Genomic DNA, 26928 nt, shown 5'->3' on the forward strand with positions numbered 1-26928 from the left:
AGCCCCTCTGCGGCTCCTTGGACTGTGAGAGACTCACTTCATCCTCAAGGAAAAGGTGTCGGCAGCCTGTCTGCTCACCGGGACAATGCCCCTCCGAACAGGAAAGAAAGGAACTCTTAATCATCCTGGCCACGACTGAAGGACGCCACACACAGGGCTTCCTATGGGAGCGCAGGGCCCCTGCTTACTAGCACCGGGTGTGTCTGAGGAACCACACGTCACAGGTTGGGCCCTTCACTGTCTCCGCTTGTCCTCACACGATTTACTATGTTTACTGTAAGGTGAGTGCCCGGCATTACACCCAAACACAGATCAACAACCACGACTATTTCCAGAATATGAGAAACAAACAAACAAGGGAAGGATGTTGGAGGGGGAGGGTACTGACTGTCAGGTTTGTGTAACTGCATCTTAACAGAGTATTTTTCCATACAGGCAGTAGTATGATTATCCTTTCCCGAGGGGCCACTGCGCCTGGGAGCTGCACTGCCACTGAGTGAAAGCTGTTTATTAAACTAATTCATTAATATCAAAGATTAAAATAAGTTTGAGATTATATTTTGCATTAATATTCTAAATACAAAAAGTAATTAGAAATACAGCTATAAAATGTAGTGGAGTAAAGAGTGCAATATTTCCCTCTGAACTGTAGTGAAGTATGAAATAGCATAAAATGTAACTACTCAAGTAAAGTACAAGTACCTCAGAATTGTATTTAAGTGCAGTACTGGAGTTTTGTTCTAAGTTATTGACATCAAAGATGGCACTATAGCCCCAGCAGCACAGTTTATTTCTCTTTATATACAGTCTATGGTTGGTATCAGTAAAGACAGGAAACTTATGATGAAGAAGAAATCATAAAATCAAACATTACAGCTTGTACATCACCTCTGATTGTATTTCCCTTTTTAATTAACAAATATCTCTGCTGATGTCCTTAGGTCCATTAATACATCATTTAACATAATTATGTATGGTGTTATTAGCAGTAGTAAAATGACATAACTGTATCAAAACCACGCAGGGAAGTAATATACTTTAAAAAGATTGTCACATGAGAAATAAGGGGACAAAGAATAATCAAATACTGTATTTATCAAAGATTGTAAAAACACTAAAGGATACGCTCAAATTTCACATTTTTCACATACTAAAAAAAAAGATATCCAATTGACTTGACTCTAACTCAGACTGCTGAAGTGTATGGACATATGGGCATGAGAGTATTGCAGAACAAATGTGAACCTATCCTCTAATGCAGGGGTCTTCAACAGAGGGTCCGGGACCACTAGGGGGTCCTCAGAGTCAATGCAGGGGGGCCTCCAAATTATTGTTGTGTTTTTAAAAGTCTTAATGTAGGCTCAGTTTAATGTGCAATTTCATTTTCTATGTAGCGGGGGGTCCCCGTTCCATCTCTCTTTAAGTTAGGGGGTTCTTGGCTTAAAAAATGTTGAAGACCCCTGCTCTAATGTGTCAGTGTAATAAACAAGCCACCAGGTGGGAAATACACGCCACTGAACAACAATTCATCATTGTTCTGTGATCAGAAGTATTACTAATAAAACATGTGGAAGCATTAATCTGTCACCAGAGCAGGATATGAGTCAAGGTGTTTTGACTCTAACTAGAATCCTATAAGACTTTCTTAAAGTCAGTTTTAATCATATAGACCAAAGTCAAAAATCACAAATGTGCCAGGGAGGGCTTTACAGTCTGCACAACGATATCCTCAGACTCTCAATCTGGAAAAGAAAAAAAAATAACTTTAACAGAAAAAAGGGGGAAATCTCGGGAAGAGCAAGAGGGCTCCCCTCTTCAGGATCTGATCAGTCAAGACTTTTAGTTACTGAGAGTGTAACAATGTATAATCATCAGAAATTTTCTTTTTGAATCAAGTACCACACCCACTGTGCAGTCTGTTTTTGTTTCCCTCGTTTAATTGCATGTTTGAAAAAGACCTCCCCTCCTCGAATACTTCCACGGCCTCTTCCCAAAGCAAACAGCTCTGTAAAACAAACACTCCATTAATCATTAAAAAGAGGTGCTAATGGATTAACGTCTGAAAGTACACCAGAAAACATCTGTGATCCAACTGAATCTGTGCAGCTTGAAATCCTATCATACACTGATTTGGGGCCATCGACCAAAGAGCACAAAGGTCCCCCCCCCCCCACCCCCTTCCATATATAAACGGCCGCACAATGCCATTCCCAGACCCCTGCCCAAGAAGGTGAATGGTGGGTAGGCCACATCCGCGCCTCTCACCTAAATGCAAAACAATGAGCCGGATACTGCCCCCTTTAAGATACCTAACTTCAGACCACCTTTAACAAGCAAAGTCTGAGCCAACAACACATGCAGCTAAATAAAGCTTCTTCTGTTATGGGCTTCAGAACCACTGTGGTTCAAAGGGCTAAGGGGAAAAAACAAACATCACAACATCAGCAACAGATTAATGTATTGTGATGTGTAGTAGCTATGTGAATGTCTGTTTCCATTTGAGTTTTACTCGTCTTTCTCCCCATGTCATCAAATAATATAATGTTTAACATGTCTTAGTTTAGCATGTTGCTAATTAGTACTAATCACAAAGTACAGCTGAGGCTGATGTGAATGTAAATAGTTTTGCGGGTATTTAGTCATAAACCAAAATATTAAATTAATCATGAGGTACATGAATGCCTGTGGCAACCCATCAAATAAAGAAATTGAATTGAAATATTTTTCTCAAAACCAGAAAAGACAACTTCATGGTGGTGCTAGATGAAAGGTCAGAGGATCACCAAATTCAGTAAGATTCATCATCTTGGGACCATGAATGTCTGTACAAACTTTCATGGCACTCAATCCAATACTTTTTGAGATATTTTGGTCTGAACAAAAGCGGTGGACCAACAGACTGACATTGCCATCCCTTGAGCAAATTAAAGACACCAAAAACCAAACAAACTTAAGGGACATCTGGTGACTCCACCTGTGTACTTTCATGTGGCTCTGGGATGTTGCTGAAGCAGCAGAACTTTAAACTCACTTCAGGAAATCAAAAAGTGTCATTTCATTCTGGTTGAGCAACTCATGTGTTGTGAATTAGTGAGAACAATCAAACAAAATTCACTGGATCTCTTAAAAACGCTAACCCTTTCTACAAAAAAACATCAGAAAGCTTGTATTGTCTGCCTGAATTTAAATTTGACAGGCTGGCATGCCAGTGGGGTAAAATAAAAGTTGCACAATGTTTACTTTATTCATAGCATGTGTTCCCCTTCTGTCACCCCCTGTTAGTTTACTGATGACAAACAGAAAGGAGACCTATATCAGATAAGACCAGAGCTTCTGATCACCTCCTGCTTCCATATGGTTCAGTGATAACAGGAGCTGCACAGAACCAACGAATATCTGACTTCTAATAGTTTCCAGAGAACTGCAACACAACTATGTCAGCCCTGCACCCTCGGGAGTCTTCAGATTCATCAATGCCCATTCAAAGGCAAAAGTGCAGTGAAACCAGCTTACCCACTTGCCCCCATTGTTTACCTCTCTGGCGAGGAGTGAGGGGTTTATAGAGTGCTCATGCACCAGGAGAGCCTGGGAAAAATGTTGTTCACAGTGGCATAATTAACGTGAACATGGTGGGGTTATTTTGGAGCTCAGACGCGTGTTGTTTTGTGTTAATCTCTTTCTGTGAAATGTCTGTCCGGTTCCGGTGCTGCCGCTCCGTGGCTGCTTTTGGTGAACTGAAATCCCTTTCGATGGTCTAAATGTGGGACATCAGAACCTCCTGTTTGTAAATGTGTGGTGGCACTCTTGCTTCGTCTCATCTCTGCATCTCTGCAAACATTTGCAGGGACATTTTGTGGCTTAGGTTACCACACACATCATCATGCATGAAAGAATATAAGATCCCAGATTGTTTCTTTTTATCTGGGGATTCAGTCTGCTGTGTCAACCAGAATTGATTTGAAGTTTTATTTATTTATTTTTCTTCTTTTGAAATGTTTTAAGTCAGCTTTGATGGATTGCTGTGAAATCTGGTACAGATCTCCATGGTCTCCAGAGGATGAATCCTAATGACTTTTATGATCCTCTGACTTTTCCTCCAGGCCACCAAAAGGTTGACATTTGTGGTTTATTGTGAAATGTCTCAACAACTAAACTGGATAGACAAATCGATTGCCATGGAATTTGTTCCACACATTCATGTTCCCCTTAGGATGAATTGTAATCACTTTGGTGATCCTTTGACTTTTCTTCTGCTTCAAATCAGCATGTTTGCATAGTTATTTTGAGCATGTTAGTATGCTAATATTAGCATTTATATCAAAGCATGGCTGTACCAAAGTATAGCCTCACAGAGCTGCTGGCATGCACTGTAAACCCAGATTTAGTTGTAATTAAACGTTTTAGTGGTCACTACTTTTCTTTCATGTTTTGTTAAAAAACATATTTATTACTAAATCACATTAGTTGTTTGTCATAATCAGCTTAAGTATGCTGTATACAGATCATATTAAGCAGAGATAACTAAGGAAGTTAAAGGGGCGCTATCATTGACATATATATAATGGACCAATAGACCCCGTTGCTCTGAGCTGAGACCAGTGAAGGCTATTAGAAGCACTTTTCCGGTGATCTCTTGCTTTACTGCGCAGCCTCCAACTGACAGAGACAACGTAAATGTGACGTGAGCAACGTGTCTGAAAGTTGGAAGTCTTCTGGTAGCTGTGCCAAGAGAAATCTCAATCATTCCCAATCTTACAGAGACGGAGAGCGTAGGTATATGTAAGGAGATAACATAAGCACAGGCTAATTATTGCTAGCTAACATACTAGTTAACATTAGTAATTAAACCTAAACAGCTAATGTAAGTCGAAACTGCCTGCAAGCTTCTCCTGTACTATACGGTAATTCCTCTACTGTGCGACAATAAGTCACTTGGTTATGACACAATCTTTAGCCTATTTTTACAAAAACGTCTGCTACGGAGCTATAACGTGAGCTCCAAGGTAATGGAGCCTTTTATGCATTGTCGTGTTTCTTTAGAAATAAACAATGGACAAATAGAGTCTTTAAACGCTTCAGATGTAAAGTTATTTGCAGTCAAGTGACGTAAAAAAAAAATGGCGGTCAGTGTAATGCTAACAAGAGGTGATCGCTTTGTAGCAACAAAATGGCGCCATCGGAGGTTTGAGTTCTGAAGCGAAGCTTACCCCCTGGGGCGTTATGCAGTTTTGGCAATTTCCATTCCATTCCATTCTCTCTTTTTGCTTGTAGGTTTCTCTATAGAGCTCCCCCTACAGCTTCGGAATAAATATTTGGCAACACTGTGTAAAAAATCACTCCGTCAGTCTGCCGTTTCCTCTTTCTCTGTTCCTCCGACAATGCTTTCCTAGCTTTCTGCTTCTTTTTTGCCAGCTCAGCCACGACAATAGTGTGAAAAACTCCATTGCTACCTTGTTGTTGCTAGCTCGTTCCTGGGGGTGTGTATGTGTGCAGTGCGTAAAGCAATTCGCTACATCGCCATCACCGGCTCGCCGGCCAAATGTTGCAAGGGTGGTTTTTCTGCTCACAGGCGCTAGGGGGAAGCGAGACGACCATCATTGAACCCGAAAAAAGTCATATAAGCATTCCAATGACTCCGACGCTGTAGCCTGGAAATCCAGACCCAAATACGAAAGATTAAGGGTCTGGCATTGAGTTATGAAAATGGCCCAACTCAAGGATGCCAGGAACCAAGCTTGCATTTTAAAATCTCTCTGCACGCAATTGGATAACACTACGACCAATCACAACAATGCACGGGGTGACGTATCCAGCGCCCCATACGCTTAGCTACCAGCGGAGCTAACTGGTTGATTAAACTTGTCATCTGTTTAGCTCGCCTCTGGCCCGCCTATATCAGATACACCGATGTGATTGGTGCAGCTCGCATAGTTAATGAGCATCAATACTCAATGCCAGAGTGACTCGCTGAGCAAATTCTCGCGAGAACTCTGAAGCTGTTCAGTTAAGGTAAATTAAGCTAAAAAAACTGCATAGTTCCCCTTTAAGTTTTTGTATGACCAAGAATGACACGGAGGATGAAAAGTACGTGATGGACTCTTCAGAAGAGGTAATTATCTTCACTTGATTTTCTGCACGCGAAAGTTGCCGGACAACACCAGTTTCTGAACATGGCCATACTGAGAAATACAGAGTTTTGTTGAGCTGATTGTCTGGCGGTTGTCTTAATTAGGTTTGTAGCAACTCATTTGGCAATTGCTTGAATGTAACGGACATTCATTAACATAAAAAAGTTACGCACTAAAGCTTTAACTTAACATGCTTATTTTAGACAACATGATTCCAGAAAAAAATTTAGTAATGACTAATGTACACTTGATTTGTCTACTGCATCAACTTACCGCTCTGTGTTAATACAACTTGACCTGTTAAGTTTCACCTTGTGTAAAAACTTAGAGGGTTTCCACGCAAATTTCTAGTAAATTCAACTAATTCGGGATAACAGTCATGTGGTTGAAAATTAAAGTGAACTTCCTGTGTGACTGTTTATCCTTTATTTCAGGGCATCAAATGATTCAAATGTTATCATCTTCCACAGAATAATGTCAAAGTGAAAGTTTAAAAAAAAGTTAAATTCCTCGACACCCCTGCTCCCAGAATGTAGAAAATGTTCTTTCGCTCTTAAAAATAAAACATGACAAAACATCAACCGCACATTTTTCACAATCTTGCCAACATCTATTTCTGTCAAATCCTGAATGAATCAATCAAAACACTCGAACATGGCTTGTGTTTGCAGTATCCTGCTTGCATGTGTTTTACATTACACATGACAAACTAAGAATTGTGACTGTGTGTCAGCCATGTAGGCAGTTTCTCTAAGAATAGTAGCAGATGGTCCTGTTTTACCTCCCTTCCTGCAGAGAAACACCGTGGACACTTTAATAACATCAATGAAGTTATGCAACAAACTGAATTCTTGTGCTGACTGTCACTGATCTACTACATGCACACTATGCTGAGCTCAATGAAAGAATGGACTTTTGTCACTTTGTATTTAAAAGACATTTGGGTGTGCATGTATCTCCATCATGACATGTTGTAGTATGCAAGAATGCAAATGTAACACCTGGAATCATTGTAATGATAATGAAACATAAATCACTCTCTGATTTATCCGATATAAAGAACACATTTGGATATACATATATGGGCATTGTGGTGAGACTTGATTCATTTTAAACCCCTGATTTTAAGAGCAACCAGATAAGAGTCCTTGATTAAAAAATGGAAATTGGTTTGAAACAGTGATTACTGGTGATATCAGACGGATGTACATTTGTAACTCTTCTCTACTGACAAGACAGACTGTTGGTATTGTGCTTTTTCAGGGCTTATACAATTTGTCTGTCAAATTGGCATCACAGTGCAGTTGGGTCTGAACCAGACAACCCAGCATGACCCTTCAAAACATCCTGGATACTCTCACAGTCGCCTTGTCAGTCTTTTGCAATGCACTCTATAAGCGTCAGTATATTGAGCTATCCATCTGTGCAACAGACTCAGAGGATGGACAAAAACTGCTGACCTTACACATAACACACATATTTCAGCACTGAGACACATAACCATGCGTTTCTTGGGATTGTATTTGTTCTCTTATGCATATCCATCCATAATAATAATGTATACTTTATTAATCCACAAGGGGAAATTACAATGTTTTCACTCTGTTGTTATTACACACATTACACACAGGCCTGAATTACACACACATGCTCAGTACCTAAACATGCACTAATGGAGAGATGTCAGAGTGGAAAGGTGCCTTTCTCAAGAGCACCTTGGCAGTGCCCAGGAGGTGCCAGTTCACCTCTGTACTTTGGTGCCATCCATCCATCCATCCATCCATCCATCCATCCATCCATCCATCCATACATCCATCTATCCATCCATCCAGCACATCCAGGAGAAGACCAGACACAGTTCTTAACTAACTCAATTGCGCCATCTAGTGAACACACATGCTGTCTGTTCATGCTCATATTTACTGTACTTCATCCATATGCACCACACAACTGATTTTAAACACTTAATTAAAAAACAATGACTGTACTGACATTTTGTAAATAAATACTACCATTGTTTAATCAACTAGTTATTCGAGAAATGAAGAATGTAATTTGATAACCAAAATACATTCTAGGACCTTATAAGAAAGTAAACTCTGTTACAAGTAAAAGTCACTTAAGTAAAAGTACAAAAGTATAAGCATCAAAATACAATCAAAGTGCAAAAGGTAAAAGTTCTCATTATGCAGAATGGCCCATTTCAGAATAATCTATATTATGTTATTGAATGTTAATTCAGATGATAAAGATGTGAGTGATTTTTACCATATATTCAGCCAGGTAGCTTGTGAATTTCACCAAGGAATCAATACAGTCTTGTCTGTATCCATAATAATGCATTATCATTTATCATTTGTTGATTATATTGTGCATTATTAACCTGAATCTGCAAAGTATAAAGTTATTAGATAAATGTAGCGGAGTAAAACGTACAATATTTCACTCTGTATTGAAGTGGAGTAGAAGAAGAAAAGTAGCAGAAAATGTAAATATTTAAGTCAAATACAAACTTGTACTTAAGTACAGCACTTGAGTATGTACAGACAGATTTCAACAATCCCCAGTTTAATTACAGCAGCTGTAGTTCTGCAGGAATCCACAAGAGAGCAGCAATGAATCTGAATAATCTACACACTGTGGAAACTACAAGACAAATGCAGTACTATGTGTAGTGCATGTAACCTGTCTGGGAAAAGTTATGAAAGAAAACTACTTAATGAAGTCTTAAAATCAAGAAAAAGAATGTGAAAGCCATGAAGTAACTCAATAAGTAAATTCTTCTCTTAGGCGTGACCTGACCTGTCTCCTCATAATTTGCATTTTTGTGCATGAAGTCTTATACATCACCTTGAGAAAAGACTGTTGGAAGTCAAACACATATGCAAGTTCCTTTAGAGGAAAGGCATTCATTTAGGCTTTTCTGACAGACACCATTTTTTTTTTTTTTTTTTTAAAGTAGTGATTGTGACAGCTTGGCCCAACACTACAGTGTAAAGTCTCTGAAGCCACCACAAAGCCAGGAAAACAAGTGAAATCTGGTTATACTTGATATTTTCTTTAAACAGAGAGCTGATCTTCAGAGAAGTGACTGGCTGTGGACTGTCAGAGGCCAACTCGATTGACTGTCTCATAAATATTTAGTGGTCAATAAACAGATGCTTCAGAGACATCCATCTGCATTTATGACTTTTAGACAAGCCAATTAGTTCTGATAAATAGGCCCTCAGACACCTGCCAAATTAATCACAAACATGCCAAGAAATGAATCAAATATGAGAATAAGAAGCAGTATGTGATCCTCAAATACAAAGTTATCCAACTATAATCAATAGACCACAAAAGTAGGCCTACAGCTCAGACTTGGGCCTGAAATTGAGTTCTTGAGAAAAAATTGTATAATTTTACTATTAAACACGTCTGGCATTTTCAGTTTTATGCTCACTGAGTTTGTTGTTTCATCAACTGAATTCGGCCTAAATGCATTTAGTTTCCAGTGAATGTTTGCCGTATGCAAGTGGCAATCTTAAACTTTAAAGGAACTGAGTGACTGTATCCAAACGTGCTTTTTACACTCAGATTTTTAATCGGGCTGTTAACTTAGTTCCTTGAGACTCGTGACACGTATGAGACACGATCACAGAAAAAATAAACGCACTGTAATTTCAGGAGAGTGTCGAGGGCCGCTGTTTGTCACAGAGGGGGTTGTTGGAGTTTCCTTGTAACCGGAATTAGCTGTGAAGTGTGACCTTGAGGTGTGAACACGGAATACGAAAGCTTCGGCTTGCTTCAAGAGAAAGTCTCTCATACTTTGCACTTCGTTTGCAAGCGAATCTCTTAATAGATAAAACGGGATTTACGCGAGAAGCGTGGTTGGAAACTGTTGAATTCCCATAACAGCAGGTTGCATTTAAACCTGTTGGATCATCTGGATTTAGTTTGGAAAGATAAAACTCGAGGACTAATGTGCAAAATAAGTTGCTGTCTATATTATGTTATAATGTGGTAGGCTCTGATGCAATTAATTGTCTCTAGAAAGTCAATGTTTTTAACAAGTCCAATACAATAAAATATATCTGCGCGCAATTACGCACAGGCCTTTTTTTTTGCTTGGTGCGTTTGTGGACGTGATGCCTCGGTTTATTGTACGTTCAAGTAGCATGTGCATCTGATAGGCCGTGGTGTTAATGTATTCATGGAGTAGAGAACTCCTGCTCAGGATAGGGCCACTGTCAGGTGATGACGCGCTGCAGGACAAGCGCAAGGGGACAGCTGGGCCGGCAGCACCGATCACTCTCATTTGAATGCAAATCTCCATGAGTTGAGGAGTTGGCTGACGTCAAGCAGGCCTTAGTATACCTTTACCATCTTGTCAACAGAAACACATAATGTGAGACTGGAGACAGACTGGAACTACGTCGCATTTCACACTGGGAACCCATTTGGACTACATAAACAGCCGAGGATTTCAGTTTCAGGGCAACAATGTCGCCTTGAAATAGGCCACATCATCGCCTTTTCTGTTTTTATTATATATAATAGTTTTTTGTACAAATCATGTATGTGGGATACATCCTGGATAAAGAAAGCGGCATGTATCACCAAGGGCCGGTAAGAAGATCGAGCATAAATCTGCCTCCACAGAACTTTGTTTCTACACCTCAGTACCCCGACTTTACTGGATACCATCATGTGCCAAACATGGATACGCACGCACAGTCTTCGGGGAGTTGGGGACCCACTTATGGCGCACCACGGGAAGACTGGGGTGCATATAGTCTGGGACCACCTAATACTATTCCTACACCCATGAACAACTCCCCTCCTGGACAGGTTCCTTACTGCTCATCTGAGTACAGTCATATGCATCCTCCAGGATCTGCGGTGTTACAGCCGCCGCCGGAGAACGTTAATGTTGCACAACTTTCTCCAGATAGAGAAAGGCGCAATTCATTCCAATGGATGAGTAAAACTGCGCAATCATCTTCCACAGGTATGTTCATCATTGTGCCAAAATTATGTTATGCGATTGCCTTGGTCTTGTAGCAAAAACTTTCGGTTTTTACGCACCGAAGAGTTTGTGTCCCATATGGGATTTTACGTACACATTTATAAAAAAAGAGTCTGGCAGCTCCATGTCATTTCAAATATTTTTGTTCTAATCGAATTAGATCAATTACATGCAAAAGCATTTTAACATTTGAAAAAAAAAAATCAAAATAGAAGGTGTGCAAAGAACTCGACAAGAAATGAACGAACAGAAGGAAACTGTGGTCTTTTGACACTTGCTTGTGCGGGTTGCATATATTTGGGCCAATAACAGTGTAACATGTTAATAGAATGATAATATTTATAGATATAATTGAATAAGCCTCTATAAAATAATAATAACGAATTACATCAGACTCAGCAGAAAGAATCAGTCAAACATAGTGTCCATAAATTATTTCAATTCTGATGGGAAAATGGACTGAAGGCCAACAGCTCAGTCTACTGTATTCTCTCATGTGGTGGAAATGAAAAAAAAAAAAAAAAGGTGTGAGGAATCGGCGCCAGGCCCAGTTGTGATGTTAATGGCATTATTCCTGGAGATGTGAGGTCGACTTCCCTGTCACATTGTTTGGTGTTTTGAGTGTTATCCGTCATATACAGGCGGTGGCCTTTGCTTTCAACACTTCTTCACTTTGATATGCACCAACCTCCCTTCCTCTCCAAGAGTTATGTTGCCGGTGACGTTTTTCACAGCCAGTGTCTCAAAATTGGAGTAGGCCTAGTAGCCACAAACTGTAGGCCTTTACAGTGGCGTAACATGCTGTATCAAATCACATATTCTGTCTGTCTGATTCTGTTGATTATGAGGCCTAAAATAAAACAGCCCTTATATGTTACACTAACTTATATTCTTTAAATGCATTTAGCTTATAGTTTATTATAGGAATATGGGTGTCCATCACGATGATAAGATTTGTCATCGTTAGCCATTTATTTTAAAGCTAACATAGCCTACATTAGAATTGAACATGCAATCAAATTGTAAGACAAATCCTACTGAAATGAACCCACATTCTGTCAAATAATGTGCATTAACTCTACAGTCGCTACAGACGTGTCATGTGTCTTTTTAACTTGTCAGATAGAGGATCTGATTGCTGGCTGTTTGAAATTCACTGTACTACAGTTGACGTCAAAACAAGATGAAAAAGCTCAATTTGCGTATCTGTAGAGAAAGCCAAGAGATGTGGATTTAGAGGCAGCTAATAAAGATGCTATGTGCAGATAGGCCGGTTCTGGCATGCAGCCTGCTCTGTGTAAATCTTCCAGTTTGACCACATGGCAGCTAAAAACGAAAAAAAGAAAGAAGCACAATCTTAATGCTGTGTTTTGTGTTTCGTTTCGCCTTCGCAGGTAAAACAAGAACGAGGGAGAAATACAGGGTAGTTTACACAGACCATCAGAGGCTGGAGCTGGAGAAGGAGTTCCATTTCAACAGATACATCACCATCAGGAGGAAATCTGAACTGGCTGTCAACCTCGGTCTGTCGGAAAGACAGGTATGTCTATGTCAGAATGAAATACTTGTGCCTGGTTTATTATTAGCGCAGACAGATGCAATACATCATATAAATATGTGACACCTGTGTGAGCATTAATGCACACCACATACGCTTGTTTTCACGCATGTAACTTACAAAATGAGGCCTACAGAAAACATCTCAATATTATCATCAAAATATTGGTTAGTCTGCACATTTATGAGACAATACATTTGCCTTGGATATATTTAAAGATAGACTATCTTAACCCCCTGACACATTGTCAGGTGTGCAGTTTTTTTTTAATATTAATTAGTCTATGTTTGATAATTAAATAAACATACTAGCCTATATAATTTATCATTTCATATTTCGAAACATACAGGTTTATAATATTTTCTATCATTTTGAAATGACAGCAAAAATAATGGCAAATTATGGAAATGTATCAGGCCTACATTTATTTTAATTTTTCTATCTATCTGCTAATAGACATTTGATTTGATTTTAGTAAGGAATGGCATGTAGATTATACGGGAAAATATATTAAATGTTTATTATTGTTATTTATTGATAGTGGTTTTTTGCCTATAGGCATATCTTTTGATTTAACTTCGTTTTAATTACAAGGGTTGGCATGGATATTAGACGAGGTATCTTAGACCTAAATATGGATTTAATGTTCATTATTCTTAGTGATTATTTTGTCATTTTCTTTTTTTTAATTTATATATAGTTTATTTTTTATTATTCATTAAGGGTTATGGAATTGCATGGAGAGTAAAGAAGGTAGCCCGCACCCAAAAATATTAATTTATTTCCTTTTCTTTGTGTCTCTTCAGGTGAAAATCTGGTTTCAGAACCGCAGAGCCAAAGAGAGGAAAATGATCAAGAAGAAGCTGGGTCAGTCTGACGGCAGCGGGGGGTCTGTGCACAGTGACCCGGGTTCAGTGAGCCCTCTGCCGGTGCCGGGCTCTCTCAGTCCCTCAGAAATCCACAACTCTCTGTACCCTCCTCAGGGAATGAACACTTTGCCATCTATCAGGAATATACAGCAAGTGACGTGTGAAGTGAAGTGTGAATCAGTAGAACAGTTCACCCTCCGGACCATCTAAAACCATAACAGAGCTCTCCGACCCGCTGACAGGACACTTGATAGGCAGCCAGAGGATCTGAACTCTCGTTCTGAAGCACAAAGCTGTGGATAAAGATTTGATTTATAGCAATGAAATGCTGGAGGCTCTTGAAATATTGCTTTTTATAGAATAGTTCTAATAACGTGAGAGGAAAAAAAAACTAAAAAATCGACGTGTTTCAAACTTAAAAGCTTTAAATTGTTTGTGAGTTAAGATATAAATATCATTTTTTTGTATGTGTTGAAGTGTATGTGAATAAAATGAGAATTCAGGGACATTTTAATGACGTTTTCAACTGGATTGTATGTAGCTCGTGCCACACAAACGACTTTGACTTGACAAATCATTTACACACATTTTTCTGCACAATTTAATCCGCTTTAGTAAAGCAGGGAACATCTGTTAATGATACGGGTAGAACGGTCGTTTGATGGCAAAATGTAAATAAAATGTTGTTGTTTTTTTTGCAGTACACCTGTCATTTTTCTTATTTCCGAATTTTGCAAAGTTGTGATAGCCATTGCATCAGGTTTTGTATTTTAAATGCTTTTATGCATGTATGGTATTCACCAGCAGATATACAGTCTGCAAGCTAAATATTCAGGTACAAAACAGTTTAAACCTTTTAGAAATTAACATCTCAAAGTAGCCTACCTGTAAGCAATATTGCTTTCATTCTTTTGCTATTTTAATTGTGTATTACTAGTACTCCTATAAAGTATTTTAAATATCTATAATGTTTTTACAGAGACCTGTAAAAATATACTGCTTACCAAAGTTCATAAGCAGCAATGGGCATTGTGACATATGTCAATTCAATATCTATTTTTAATTTTAACAAAATAGGATTAGGATAGATTTCGTTTCTGATCTTGACTTTTTATCACATTTGTTAGCCTACATGCAAGGCTGATTTGTTGTCAGTTATCTCTGAAATTGCCTCACTACTATTGACTCAAAACCAACCAGTACAAGTGCCCACAAATTAATATAGCGTTTGAAATGATGGGGGTTAATTCGCCCTGTTCTAAAACTCTTGTTAAATAGAATAGCTTTTGTTTTGTTTTTAGCTATTCGTGTCAAATGTGGCAGCCTACATAGCAGGTGCACGCTCATTTTGCATTCCGTGTCAGGGAATTTACATAATGGGCTATATTGTAAACATTTCAGCCTAGACTTAACTCGCATACAGGTCTGTTTAAGGTTGCTAGAAATAAGGCAGGTTCATGCGTAATTAGTTGAAGTGACATGTTAATTGTCATTTGGCTGGACTGACTATTTTAGGAGGAGGACTTTTCCTGACTTTGACACATGTCTCAAGAAGTTAATGCCCTTATGCAAACCGCAGAGATATATAGAGCTAGGCTATAATTTATTTAGCTCTGGTCCCTCTGAACACAGAGGGGCAATGGTCGCTGTTCACAAACTCTGGCTCCGCGCGCCCGCTCTCGTGCGTCAGCGCGCAGCCCCGTAGGAGACGTCATGAGCGTCTTACTACCCAACATGGCGGACTTTGATACCATTTATGAGTTGGAAGACGAAGAGGATGAGCACGTAGTGAGTGAGGAACACTTGCCCAGATACTGTCCGGAGCCCGTGGTGATGCGAGGGGCCGGGCACATCACAGTGTAAGCAGAGCCGCGTTTGTCGCTCCTGTCTCTCCCGGTGTCGCTTTGTTGTTTTGGTGTCTTCATCCTTTAGCCTGTTAGCTGATGCTAGCCTGCTAGCTAACACCAAACACAACAACTAACAGATAGCTAGCTCTATGTAGTGCCAAGGTTTGAACACGAGCAGAACCCAACATTATTACGACATAAACTAACGTTAACAGTTCTATGTCCCCATGGCAACCTTGACGTGGTAAACTAACAACCGATATTCATTGGTAGGTAAGTTTACATGTGATAAGCCGTTAGCTAAAAGTCTGTGGCTGTACCGTTTTTTACCGAGCAGACTCATAACGTTACACCATCACAAGGCATTATGAAGTTATCTGCCAAGTGAGCACAATGTCACCGGCTTAATTGTTGTCTAAAGCGTTTTTTATTGCAAGTTTCATCGTTGTTTACATGGGAATGTCTGCTCCTTAGCTACATTTGATGGAGGCTGCGCTTTTTCATGGCGAAAACTAGAGCTTTCAGCACGTCACTCCCCACTGTGACGTCATGTAGTAGTGCCATGGCTGTATGAGTAGTGCAGTGAGTTTTATTCTCTTAATACATCCATGGTTTTATTCACCACAGTCCTCATTGTCAGAGCGGCTCTCACCATCACAACATTACCCTGACTAGCAGATGCTGAGTCTCAGCTGCCAACTTTTCTTAGCCAACTTTGCATCTGGATTCTAATAAGACAAAAATAATGAGGATTTCCATTTTAAAGCAAAATCACATCTGTTACTTTCATTTGTTACTATTGAGCTTTGACCTTTCCAGGGAAGTAGAGCTGCAACAATTAGTCGACTAATCCATTAGTCGAACAACAGAAAATCGGCAACTTTGTTAATCGATTAATTATGCAAGTAAGTTCACATGCATAAATGGCAGAAAATGCCTATCTCTGTTTCATATCATAGTAAACTGAATATCTTTGGGTTTTTAATTGACAAAACAAGACATTTAAATACATCACTTTGGAATTTGAACAACTAGGATGGACATTTTTCACTATTTTCTGACATTTTATTGACCAAATGATTAATCAATTAACCTAGAAAATAATGTGCAGATTAATCATAATGAAAATAATCATAAGTTGGCTCCCTACAGGAAAGACATGCAAACAGAAGCAATTTTCTGGTAAAGCTAAATACAAGAAACAACAGTATTTTCCTCTATCAGCAGACTGACAATATACCTGCACACTGCTATCTCGCTCCCAAGTCTTATTTTATTCTACATGGACATGACAATTTTTCAACCACAAATGAATGGTCTTCATCTGTGAATTAGATAATTGATAATATAGCCTAAATTTGAGGATAATATGCCCAGTTATTTAATCACTGGGAGTCTGCAGTGAGAACTGGCCACTGGAGTTAGCCTAAATAAAACACTAATAGCTTTCGGGAAACTTGGAAGTTTAGGCTTATCATCCTAGTTATAATTTGTAATACATTTTTTGGATGTTTGACTTGAAGTGATTTAGCTGATGATGATTTATGTATTGGTTTGTTGGTGACTGGTCACTGGGGCTGGTGCATTTTTACTCTCTTTACATCAAGAACTGCAGTACGAAAAAGTATTTATTGTGCTGTCCTTTTGTAGTTGTGTGTGATCTTAATAATATCAAAGTTTACAATCATAATGTTGTAAACTACTACTAGTTTGTGAATAAGCATGTTATGTCTCATTATGTAATCAAACGGCATATTTCTGCTTTGGATTATTTTTGTTCTCATGTTCATAGTAATAGCAGATTTTGTATTTTGTTTGAGATACATTTTTATTACCATATAAATGCTCACATTTGGTTTGTTTTTTTCAGGTTTGGACTGAGCAACAGATTTGACACAGAATTTCCCTCTGTTCTCACGGGAAAGGTACAGTTGCTTTTCAGTTTTTTTACACTTCATTCTTGCAGGCTGCTGTCTGTTCAATTCCAAGCGGGAAGAATTAAGCAATTAAAGCCACAGTGATTCAGTTGTTCTTTTAGGCCTTTAACGGCCCCAACTTCCCCAAGCTGGCCCATTCAAACCTCACGGAGTGGTTTTGATCTGATGGAGCTGCATTTCAAGCAATGCACCACAGTGTATAGAAAAGAGCCTGAATGTGCTGCTGTCCACCTCTGTCAATGAGTAAGCCGTCTATGGAGTTCAGTTGGCAGGGATCCCAGTGCTTTTGAGGGTCCAGCTCCTGGTGATAAAATAATGAAATGAAGACTCTGCCGTAGACAAGAAAGGAAAGCTTCCTGGGTCGGACGCAGAAACACAAAAAGGCTGCAGGGGTAAGAGCAGGCCGAGGGAAGTGTGGGGCAATAAAAAGTACCTTCAGTATTGTGACCCAGGGTGACATGTGATGGATGAGGTCACAATTATGATGATTGAAGGTTGCAGATCAGGCCCTGCTGGGCTTTATTCTGAGGTCTTTGGCTGTTTGCAAAGAGACCTTTGCATCCTGTCATAAAAGATTACGACCCCGGTTTTATGGCGTACAGACTCTGCGAGGAATGAGCATCCATTCAAGTTGTTTGGCCGGCGCTGCCACAGGCACTGAGCTTATCTCTCCTTTGAGTCCCTCCTTGCCTTGAACAGTCAAGAGCTTGGTTAGCAAATCAGAGGCATAGTATTTTGAGATCTCATCTCATCTCTGGACAACATCTGCAAATATCTACCTGTTGGTTTTTCTAAAGCTCTTTGATCCTTGTGCACAGGTTATCTTTCGAGCAATTAGGAATCTTTCATGTCAGCACCACCTACGAACACTTGCCTCTCCCCCTCTTGCGCTTAGTATTTTGGTCATTGCATACATTTTCTGATAATTTCCCCCACTGTATGTACTCTAGGAGCTGTTTATTTTGGTATGCGCACATCCATTATTTCTCTTTTTTTCTTTTAGGTAGCGCCAGAGGAATTCAAAACCAGCATCAGCAGGGTGAATGCTTGTTTGAAGAAGAACTTGCCTGTGAATGTGAAGTGGCTTCTTTGCGGCTGCCTGTGCTGTTGCTGTACAGTAGGCTGCAGTCTATGGCCTGTTATCTGCCTCAACAAGAGAGTAAGTCTCAGACCTCCTGTGACACGAGTTGGACAGTTTAACTCTCCCTTACATCAGTGCTGATTACTCAGGGGCTGTTGTAGCAGTTCAGCCACATTGGTCTAAGTGTAGAGGGTAATAACAACTCATGTTCAATTAGTGGCTCTGTGTAGAAATGACGCATTGCACTGCACAGCTCCTCTCCTGCCCTGCTCAAGGGTGGATCATTTCAAGTTGGTGTTACCACTCAGAATAAATGGCAACAAAGTGGAAATTATTAGCTGGTAAATTGGGAGGACAGTCCATAAATCCTGACACTGTGGCTGTTTTCTGGTAAAGTGTTACATTTGTTTGCATTAATGTACACCCATTTGTTTTCTGTTCCTACAGACGAGACGGTCTATTCATAAGTTGTTAGAGTGGGAAAATAACCGATTATACCACAAGGTAAGACAGACAAATTGCACATTAGCACCTGTGTGAAAGTGCTTAATTGTCTGTGTCAATGTGCAGTGTAAGTTGAGTATCATCGTGATGGATAATGACCATTAATCTGCTTTGTGAACTGAACTCTAACCCGTCGGACAAGTCCCTCAAAGCTGAGTCAGGTCTGGTGCACGAGGTCTGAGAGGACCGTGAGGTCAGCAGTAAAATGCCGTGTTCATTTTGTTTTGTCTCGCAGCAACAAATTACAGCTAGTAGCTGTGCAAAGGCATAAAGGAAACTCTTCAGGGTGTCTGGCCACAGTTTGACCCCGGCGAGACCAGACAGCCCTGCTCCCAAATTCCCCCGACGCTAAGCAGAGATTTCAGACAGATTTCGCTGTCAGATTTCGGTCTGTCTGTCTCTCTCTCTGTGTGTGTGTGTGTGTGTGTGTGTGTGTGTGTGTGTGTGTGTGTGTGTGTGTGTGTGTGTGTGTGTGTGTGTGTGTGTGTGTGTGTGTGTGTGTGTGTGTGTGTGTGTGTGTGTGTGTGTGTGTGTGTGTGTGTGTGTGTGTGTGTGTGTGTGTGTGTGTGTGTGTGTGTGTGTGTGTGTGTTTTAAGAGAGATGTTCATTCATTGTGTCTGTGTCCTTTCTTCTCCTCATCAGCTGGGTCTGCACTGGAAACTCAGTAAAAGAAAATGTGAAAGCAGTAATATGATGGAATATGTAAGTAGGCTGTCACAACAAAACAACATTGGATTATTGCATAACTTCATAAACGTTTTGATTATTTCCATTAGCAATTAATCAGCAGATTATTTCCTTGATTAATCAGTCATTCATGTTATAAAATGTGATAAATGTGATAAATTAGTTAAATATTAAATGTTGGTCCAAAACACATCAACAGATATTTAGTTGACTATCATATATGACACAGAAAAGAAACAAATGCTCACATTTGAAAAGCTAGAGCCAGCACAAGTAAAAAATGATTAAAACAATGAATTACCTTAATAGTTGCGGATTAATTGGCAGTATCAGTAATACGATCTGCATTAGGTTTTCCTTATTCCGTTAGATATGAACATCATTTCTAGGAGATAAGGTGAAAATAACAGGACCCATGAAATAAAGCATTACCATTATGTTTAAACATCTTGCAGTTGCCCTAAATAATTATTTGTTTTGTATTGTTCTCTCTATAGGTAATTCTTATAGAATTCTTACCCAAATATCCTATATTCCGACCGGACTGAGGAGGCTGTTACTGTAAAAGACTGGATGCGTGGCCCTTGAATCTTATCCTTAGTGCCTTGTATATACGGTATGTCGGAATAAGGGTCTGCACCAATGTCTCTCGTGATGACCCTGTACATCTCCCTGTACCTTGTACTTTAGAATTTGCAACACTGTCACTTTGCTTTAGAGCAGATTTTGCACATATTTCTTCCTGACAGAACTAGACATGTCCCCTTTGTTGCACTCGGATGTGTTTTTTGTGACAAACAAGTGAAACCCTCAAAAAGTGCATTAACCCCAAAGAACCTTCAACCTGGATCCCATCTATTATATCAGTAATCCCTTGCAAAGAATGTGATGCCTCCACCTTCCTTAACTATCCTTGCCTTATGTATGATTTTCTTTTTATAACTACATGTAAGAGAAGTGGGAAGGCACTGGGTAATTCAACAAGTCTGTAGATTCAAATGCTGTTTGTTGGGTTTCCTCTCTTCGAATCCAGTTCTTTGCAAGTAGATGGGATGGTTGAAATTGCCTAACGTACAGTGTACGCCATCATCCTGTGTTAACTCTTTACATTTGACCCTCTGTATATGGGAACTAGCTAGTAATAACTTGACCTGTAAATACCATGTTTTAGAATAAGCTGTACAGTGGTATACCATTGTTTACATTAAGTTACTTAGCTCATTAGTTTTTTTGCCAATATATTGCTGTACCATAGTTTTAAATAATGAAAGATGTCTATGTACCTTTCTAGTTTATATGGACCTGTTTACCTTGTAAGCCATATAGTTACAATGTACATGATGCCAGAGTTAGGACTGATTATTGCACTTGAGCCCAGTAGAAAGTCAGGATTTCAGACGGTGATGCATCCTGAAGATTCATCCACAGCAGTGCATGTTACCATGTGGTCTTTGCCAATAAAGATGACATTTAATGAGTTGTCATCCATTAAAACTGGAGATGGTTGCATCTCTAATGTGCAGTTGGAAGATTATGATTTAAACCCATCTCTTCCACTCATCTATTTAAAAAAAAAAAAGAAGTTTATCCCAACTTTGCATTATTTTTTTTTAATGATTTGTACTTTTCCCTGTGCTGTGTTTACTCCTGATGTGTTAGGAAGCACATACGTCTACAGTACATGGCGTATCGAGCAGATGGTTCTTTTGTTTCAGTCATTCTGTCCAGTGTTAGTATTATTTTCCTGAATCTTATTGAAGAGATTGCTGCATTGTGTTTTATTGGAGTGCCTCTGGAATAGTCGGTGAACACAGAGAAGACAGGTTGAAATCTGTTCTCTTGTACAAAGGAGATTTTAAGTCCTCCTCCCTGTATTGTCCCTGTTCCTGTAAATGTTCGTCATGGTGAACCTAATCCCTACGGAGAGAGAAAATAAATTGTTGATTTTGAATTTCATTTGATTCCTTTTTCATTTGAAATCATTCGTCGCACTCAACGAATGATCTGTCATCTTAGTAAAAACAGATCATTATCGACTAAAGCCCACTACAGAAATGTGGCTATTTGTCACGTTTTAACAAGGTGTTGAATCGTTAACTTTAACAAGACGGTCCGCAATTAGTTGACACATTGGTTAAACTCAGGAACGCTGTTACCATAACCTGCTGCTACTTTCTAATGTTTGGGATCAGCGGTCATGGACCATGTCTTTACTTTATCTCACCACAACCCCCAAATACTAAAGTGGTGGGCTTCACTTTAGTCTGGTTGGTTTTATGGCCCTTTGTTTTCTTGTTCTCACATTCAGTCTGTCCCTGTTTAGACAGGAGATTTCAGTGTTCATTTACTGCACAATTACTTCAATAGTTTAAAGCTGCCACTACTAGTTTTAGTTCATTTCTAATATCATTTGTAATGGTAGTATGATATATATATATAGATAGATAGATAGATATAGATATATATATAGATAGATAGATAGATAGATAGATAGATAGATATATATATATATATATATATAGATATAGATATAGATAGATATATATATATATATATAGATATAGATATAGATAGATATAGATATATATATATATATATATATATAGATATAGATATATAGAGATATATATATATATATATATATATAGATAGATAGATAGATATATTTTAGCAGTTTATTTTAAGATTTCAACATAAACACAGCACCTACATCTAAAATGATTGTAATAGTGATTATGTATAGTCTGCAGCAAGTTTGCAGCATTTGCACTGGTCTTACTGCCTCGTGTATCTACACGCACAAACAAATGTGTCTGGGTTGGATGGTGGGTGTGTGTTTGTGTGTGTCTGTGTGTGTAATAGAGCAGGAGAGGATGTAATATGTCATGTGTGTGTTTGCACATGCAGAATATGTCGTGTGTTTGCACATGCAGAATATATGTCGTGTGTGTTTGCACATGCAGAATATTCATAACCTGCACTGTACACGTAGTACTCTGATCCACCAAGATTTTATGTACAGTAATCCAGATTCTTTGTACCCAAACGGTGTGCAGACTGATGATGAGTTTAAGTTTCACAATCAAAAAATAGATTTAATTAAGTGTTTCAAGAGTCTACAAAAAGTAAGAAACCTGGGTCACTTCTGTATTCTATACCTTTTCCATCCACTAGGGGTCAGACTGAGCCATGAACAGACTGTACAGTTTATTGGACATTACTGACTGGGCTAAATTATTTCAATCATTTGCACTCAAAAATGTGATATTCTATTGGTAAAAGTGGCACAACTACAAAACCCCTCTGAATTCCCAGGTCATCATGAGATTGTAACCAGTCGCAGCTTGTGAAGCCCAATAAAATTTACATTCACATTGACATGCAAGCTGCAGTGATTCTTTACTATTTTACTGACACTATAGGAGCTTTTAGCCAGGACAAATTGTGAATCTGAAATATTTTGTCCTACCTCAAATTGTGTCCCTGGCTCTTTGCTACACTGATGAACATTTCTGTGGGATCTTGTCAGCACTGCTCCACCTTCATAGCGCTTAATGTGACATCCCCCACAGCGCAGTTAGAAGCCACAATTCACAGAAGAACAGCTTGATTTGTTAAGATTTTATTGAACATAATGAAACAGTGGACGGGTTAATACACACATTACCTACTGTATATATTGTATGTCACAGCCACTCTTCTGAATTCTTCTATATTATAAGTCTTGTCTCAATCAAGACACAAGAAAGGCCACTGGGAATGTGTTGACAAAAAGAACAAGATAACACAAATGTATCTGAACAAGGCCGTTCTTTAAAACTCCTATAATATAATGAGAGGAAATAGTGAGGGGAAAACATTTTTGTACAGTGAAAATTTAAGTCAAGTATACATTCTGGTTTGTCCTTCAATGTCTACAAGGCACCCGCTTATCAAAGTCATTCAGTATTATATCATCTTATAATAAATACAGAGAACTGCTCAATGGACATGAATTTCTTATTTATAGAGTAACATGTTTGATTAAGACCAAACATTCATCACAGAATCAGTTGCTTCTATAGACCAGCTCACTGTTTTAAACAATATAAAAGTGTATTTCCTGTTGCAGAATTTGTAATACCAACAGCTACCTAGGAAAATAAACTTCGACCCAAGCTGTTTCCTACCAATGCAATTCTGATTAAATGGTCTATGCAGGTTTCCCGTTAAGTTTACGCCAAAAGGGACTGTCTATTCAACAACCTCCCTGTTAAAACCAAAGTCGGTTATCCTTAACGTCACTTTGTCTCAATTTACTTGAATTTCCATCACAGCTTCCTGCTTCTGTAAATAAAGTTGATACAATCACACATGGTATAAAAGCTACACGACAGGATGATGTTTCTGTCTTTGGCATGAGTCTTAACAGTCAGCATCCATATTATTATATGTAGCCATCTATAATCACAACTGTCTACACATATCGTAAGAACTACGTTTCATCTTTGGATGCGGTTTATGTGAATCACACAAAAGATAACATTATTTAACAGGAAAGCAAAACAATAAGTATTTAGAAAAAGGTGTTCCAAAAAGCAAAACCATCCTTCCAGCGTCCTTAGGATATAATTCACTGATTGTCATCATTCTCGCACCCTGATTAAATCCATTTTGTGCAATCATCTGCCCTTTGAGTGTGAGAGGACACTGAAACAAACGGGTGCCTGCTGAGACCATGCTTGGGAAAGTCCTGTCCATTGTACACAGGATGGTTCTTAATCACACACATTCTGTATTACATAACTGATCAAAAGACTGAACAACAATGCAAATACAACTATGAGTTACATATGCAAGGGACAGTGAGTGGCCCAGTCAAGAATGCAGCTGAACAGGGCGAGGATCTGTGTGTGCTATAAGCAATTAAAGAGGGTGATAGAAAGAAAAGAGAGTGAATGGGGCTGGTGTGTTCTGCTACACAAGACTCCCTGGCCACGACACCACAGTCAATGTGACTTTATTCTTCTGCAGCTTGAGCATGGGGATGAGAGAGGAGTTGTTCATTCCCACTGTTGTGGCGCCGTTCACTGCCACAATCTCATCACCGCACCTGGAGGGAACCACAGACCATTAACGTGGAGAGTAAGAGTGATGAAAGGATGCAGGAGCTCATTCCGTCATGTGGGTGTCAAACTGGGCTTAACTTACTTGAGGCGTCCATCAAAGTGAGCAGGTGTACCAGGCACAATGGTTTTGATGAAGAAAGGCTGCTGGCCGTGGCTCTCCTCGTAGCCGCCGACGATACTGAAGCCCCAGCTCTCGTTGTTGGTCTTCTGCAGGACAATGTCCCGGCACCAGTGCATGGGACTGAAAGGACAAGGGCAGGGTCAGCGCCAACTCTTTTATGTCAAAATGAACAGAATACACGAGTGGACGAGCAGAATGCAGGCTCTACCTGGGTAGTCCCAGCCAGCGAGTCCACAGCGGTGTCCAGTTGAGGGCGTCGTCTCGTGGGTCGTCCACAGTGTCCAGTTCGTCCTTGTTGGCAGCCTCTGTGTCCTCCTCCGAGTCCTCGGAGAGGGTCTGGATGACACGGAGGGTCACCTGGGACTGAGCTGTCTGAGCCTTTAGCACAGAAACGGCCTCATTGTAGGTCAGCTGGGTTAGGTCGACACCGTTGATGCTCAGCAGAACATCGCCTGAGGAGACACAGATGATGTTGTAAACAGGGACAGAGACATTTTATTAAAGAGGAGCTCTGTGTTCAACATGAGTAGTAGTTTTGAATTTAATTTCTTTAAATTAGCGGTGAACTCAATTTGCTGTCAATTTAACCATATGAATAAGACTGGATAAAACCAGTCTAAATGAAGCCATCGAAATTGTGTGAAAACGATTTGGAGAAATTATTTTGGGAGGAAAAAAACGCTGTTTTTGTTTTTAGTCTGGACGGAGGGTTGTGACGGAGAGAAAAGGATGCGTTTACAAATTTAAACGTCTTAATGTGGATGTACTTTGAGGAGGCCACACCTCTCCTAAAGAAGTCAGTGTGAAGCCTCTATTTTAGCATACATCCTCTGTTTAAGTGTCCACATTGTGTCGCTGAATAGAAGCAAGTGAAAAGAGAATTGCCCTTTTCCCTTTTAGCTAATTGTCACATTGTAATGGATTTGCAAACAGAACTGGAAATGGTTTCCCATAAACAGTTTCTTGCTGATGCTGACTTCAGTGTATTTATTCAAATCTTCCCACACAATTACTAACCTACTCTTGATACACTCACAACTCCTTTCTGTGCATTTACATTTATCGACGGTTAGTTAGCAACGATTAGTTGATGTTTTGATTAGTTGATCGACAGTAAACTCATCAGCAATTATTTTGATGATCGAATCATCATTTTCATCATTTTTTAAGCTAAAATTCTGAACATTTGCTGGTTCCAGCTAGTCAAATGTGAGGATTGGGGATTTTCTTTGTCGTACATAATAGGAAACGTATTACCTTTCGGTCAGACAGAACAAGAAGACGCTGCCATTTTTATAGACAAATGATTAATCAAGAAAATAATCGTTAGATTAATTGCTAATTAAAATAATAGTTAGTTGCAGCCCTCGCCATGATTAATAACATTGCAAAGACTAACTGCAAAGCCTAAAGCTTCAAATACAAATTCCTTATTAAAAAGGTCAATACCACACATCACCAGATGTTGCTTTGTACCTCTTTTGATGGTGCCATCTCGGTGAAGACAGCCGACAGGCTGCACACTCGTGATGTAAACGGGCAGACGGCTGCGTATGTCCCTCCCCCCAGCAATAGTGATGCCCAGGGAAAGCCGAGGCTCCTTCTTCAGGCTCACAGTCTTCTCCTGGCTGGAAAACCCACCTGGAGGATCCTTTATTAACAGTGAGACAAATTAATACCAAGCAACGACAAGTCATCAATATTGATCAACATCACCGTATGGATTTTTAAATATGTTGGCCTTGTTCAGGTTGCCATGTTTCACAAATTCTCCGCAAGAATTATTGTTTGATCTTATAGAGTGCTGATCAGGCCGCATTTTTCTGTCCGAGCCCGACCTGTGTCCGACAGGCATTAAGATATTTTTTTCTCATACTAATGACACATACGCTTGTTTGTGTGGAAAGCCCGCTTTTATTAAGCAACTGTAGGAAGGCATTCGGAAATGTCAAACAGATGAGCGCATTAGCGCACACAGGGCTACAAGCGCACGTTAACACAGGCACGTGCGCGGGTGTGTGTGTGTGTGTGTGTGTGTGTGTCTGTATGTCTGTGTGTGTCTGTGTGTGTGTGTCAC

The 26928-nt window shown here is 39.5% G+C and overlaps 3 protein-coding genes across 6 annotated transcripts in view; 2 read left to right on the forward strand and 1 right to left on the reverse strand.

Annotated features, from left to right (window-relative positions):
• The first annotated feature begins 10685 nt into the window (after nucleotides 1-10685).
• cdx4 (caudal type homeobox 4) lies at nucleotides 10686-13845 on the forward strand. Its single transcript, XM_028590032.1, has 3 exons — nucleotides 10686-11121; nucleotides 12534-12679; nucleotides 13504-13845. Exons 1-3 carry the CDS (start codon nucleotides 10686-10688, stop codon nucleotides 13774-13776), a joined length of 855 nt encoding a protein of 284 aa, XP_028445833.1. The 3' UTR covers nucleotides 13777-13845.
• Nucleotides 13846-15214: 1369 nt separating this feature from the next.
• On the forward strand, nucleotides 15215-21501 carry chic1 (cysteine-rich hydrophobic domain 1). Its single transcript, XM_028589278.1, has 6 exons — nucleotides 15215-15425; nucleotides 17284-17338; nucleotides 18354-18509; nucleotides 18879-18935; nucleotides 19578-19637; nucleotides 20120-21501. The coding sequence occupies exons 1-6, from the start codon at nucleotides 15280-15282 to the stop codon at nucleotides 20168-20170; spliced, it is 525 nt and encodes a 174-aa protein (XP_028445079.1). The 5' UTR covers nucleotides 15215-15279; the 3' UTR covers nucleotides 20171-21501.
• Nucleotides 21502-23228: 1727 nt separating this feature from the next.
• lnx2b (ligand of numb-protein X 2b) overlaps nucleotides 23229-26928 on the reverse strand; it is a 32032-nt gene continuing 28332 nt past the window's right edge. For all 4 annotated transcript variants that reach the window (XM_028589111.1, XM_028589109.1, XM_028589112.1 and 1 more), the window contains 4 exons: nucleotides 26328-26502; nucleotides 25060-25303; nucleotides 24813-24971; nucleotides 23229-24714 (listed from right to left, as the gene is read on the reverse strand). In XM_028589111.1, the coding sequence (XP_028444912.1) occupies nucleotides 24579-24714; nucleotides 24813-24971; nucleotides 25060-25303; nucleotides 26328-26502 (714 nt within the window). In that variant the 3' untranslated portion in view covers nucleotides 23229-24578. The remainder of the gene's footprint in view (nucleotides 24715-24812; nucleotides 24972-25059; nucleotides 25304-26327; nucleotides 26503-26928) is intronic.

Source organism: Perca flavescens, chromosome 10 (genome assembly GCF_004354835.1).
Source record: "Perca flavescens isolate YP-PL-M2 chromosome 10, PFLA_1.0, whole genome shotgun sequence".
Taxonomy (NCBI): Eukaryota; Metazoa; Chordata; class Actinopteri; order Perciformes; family Percidae; genus Perca; species Perca flavescens.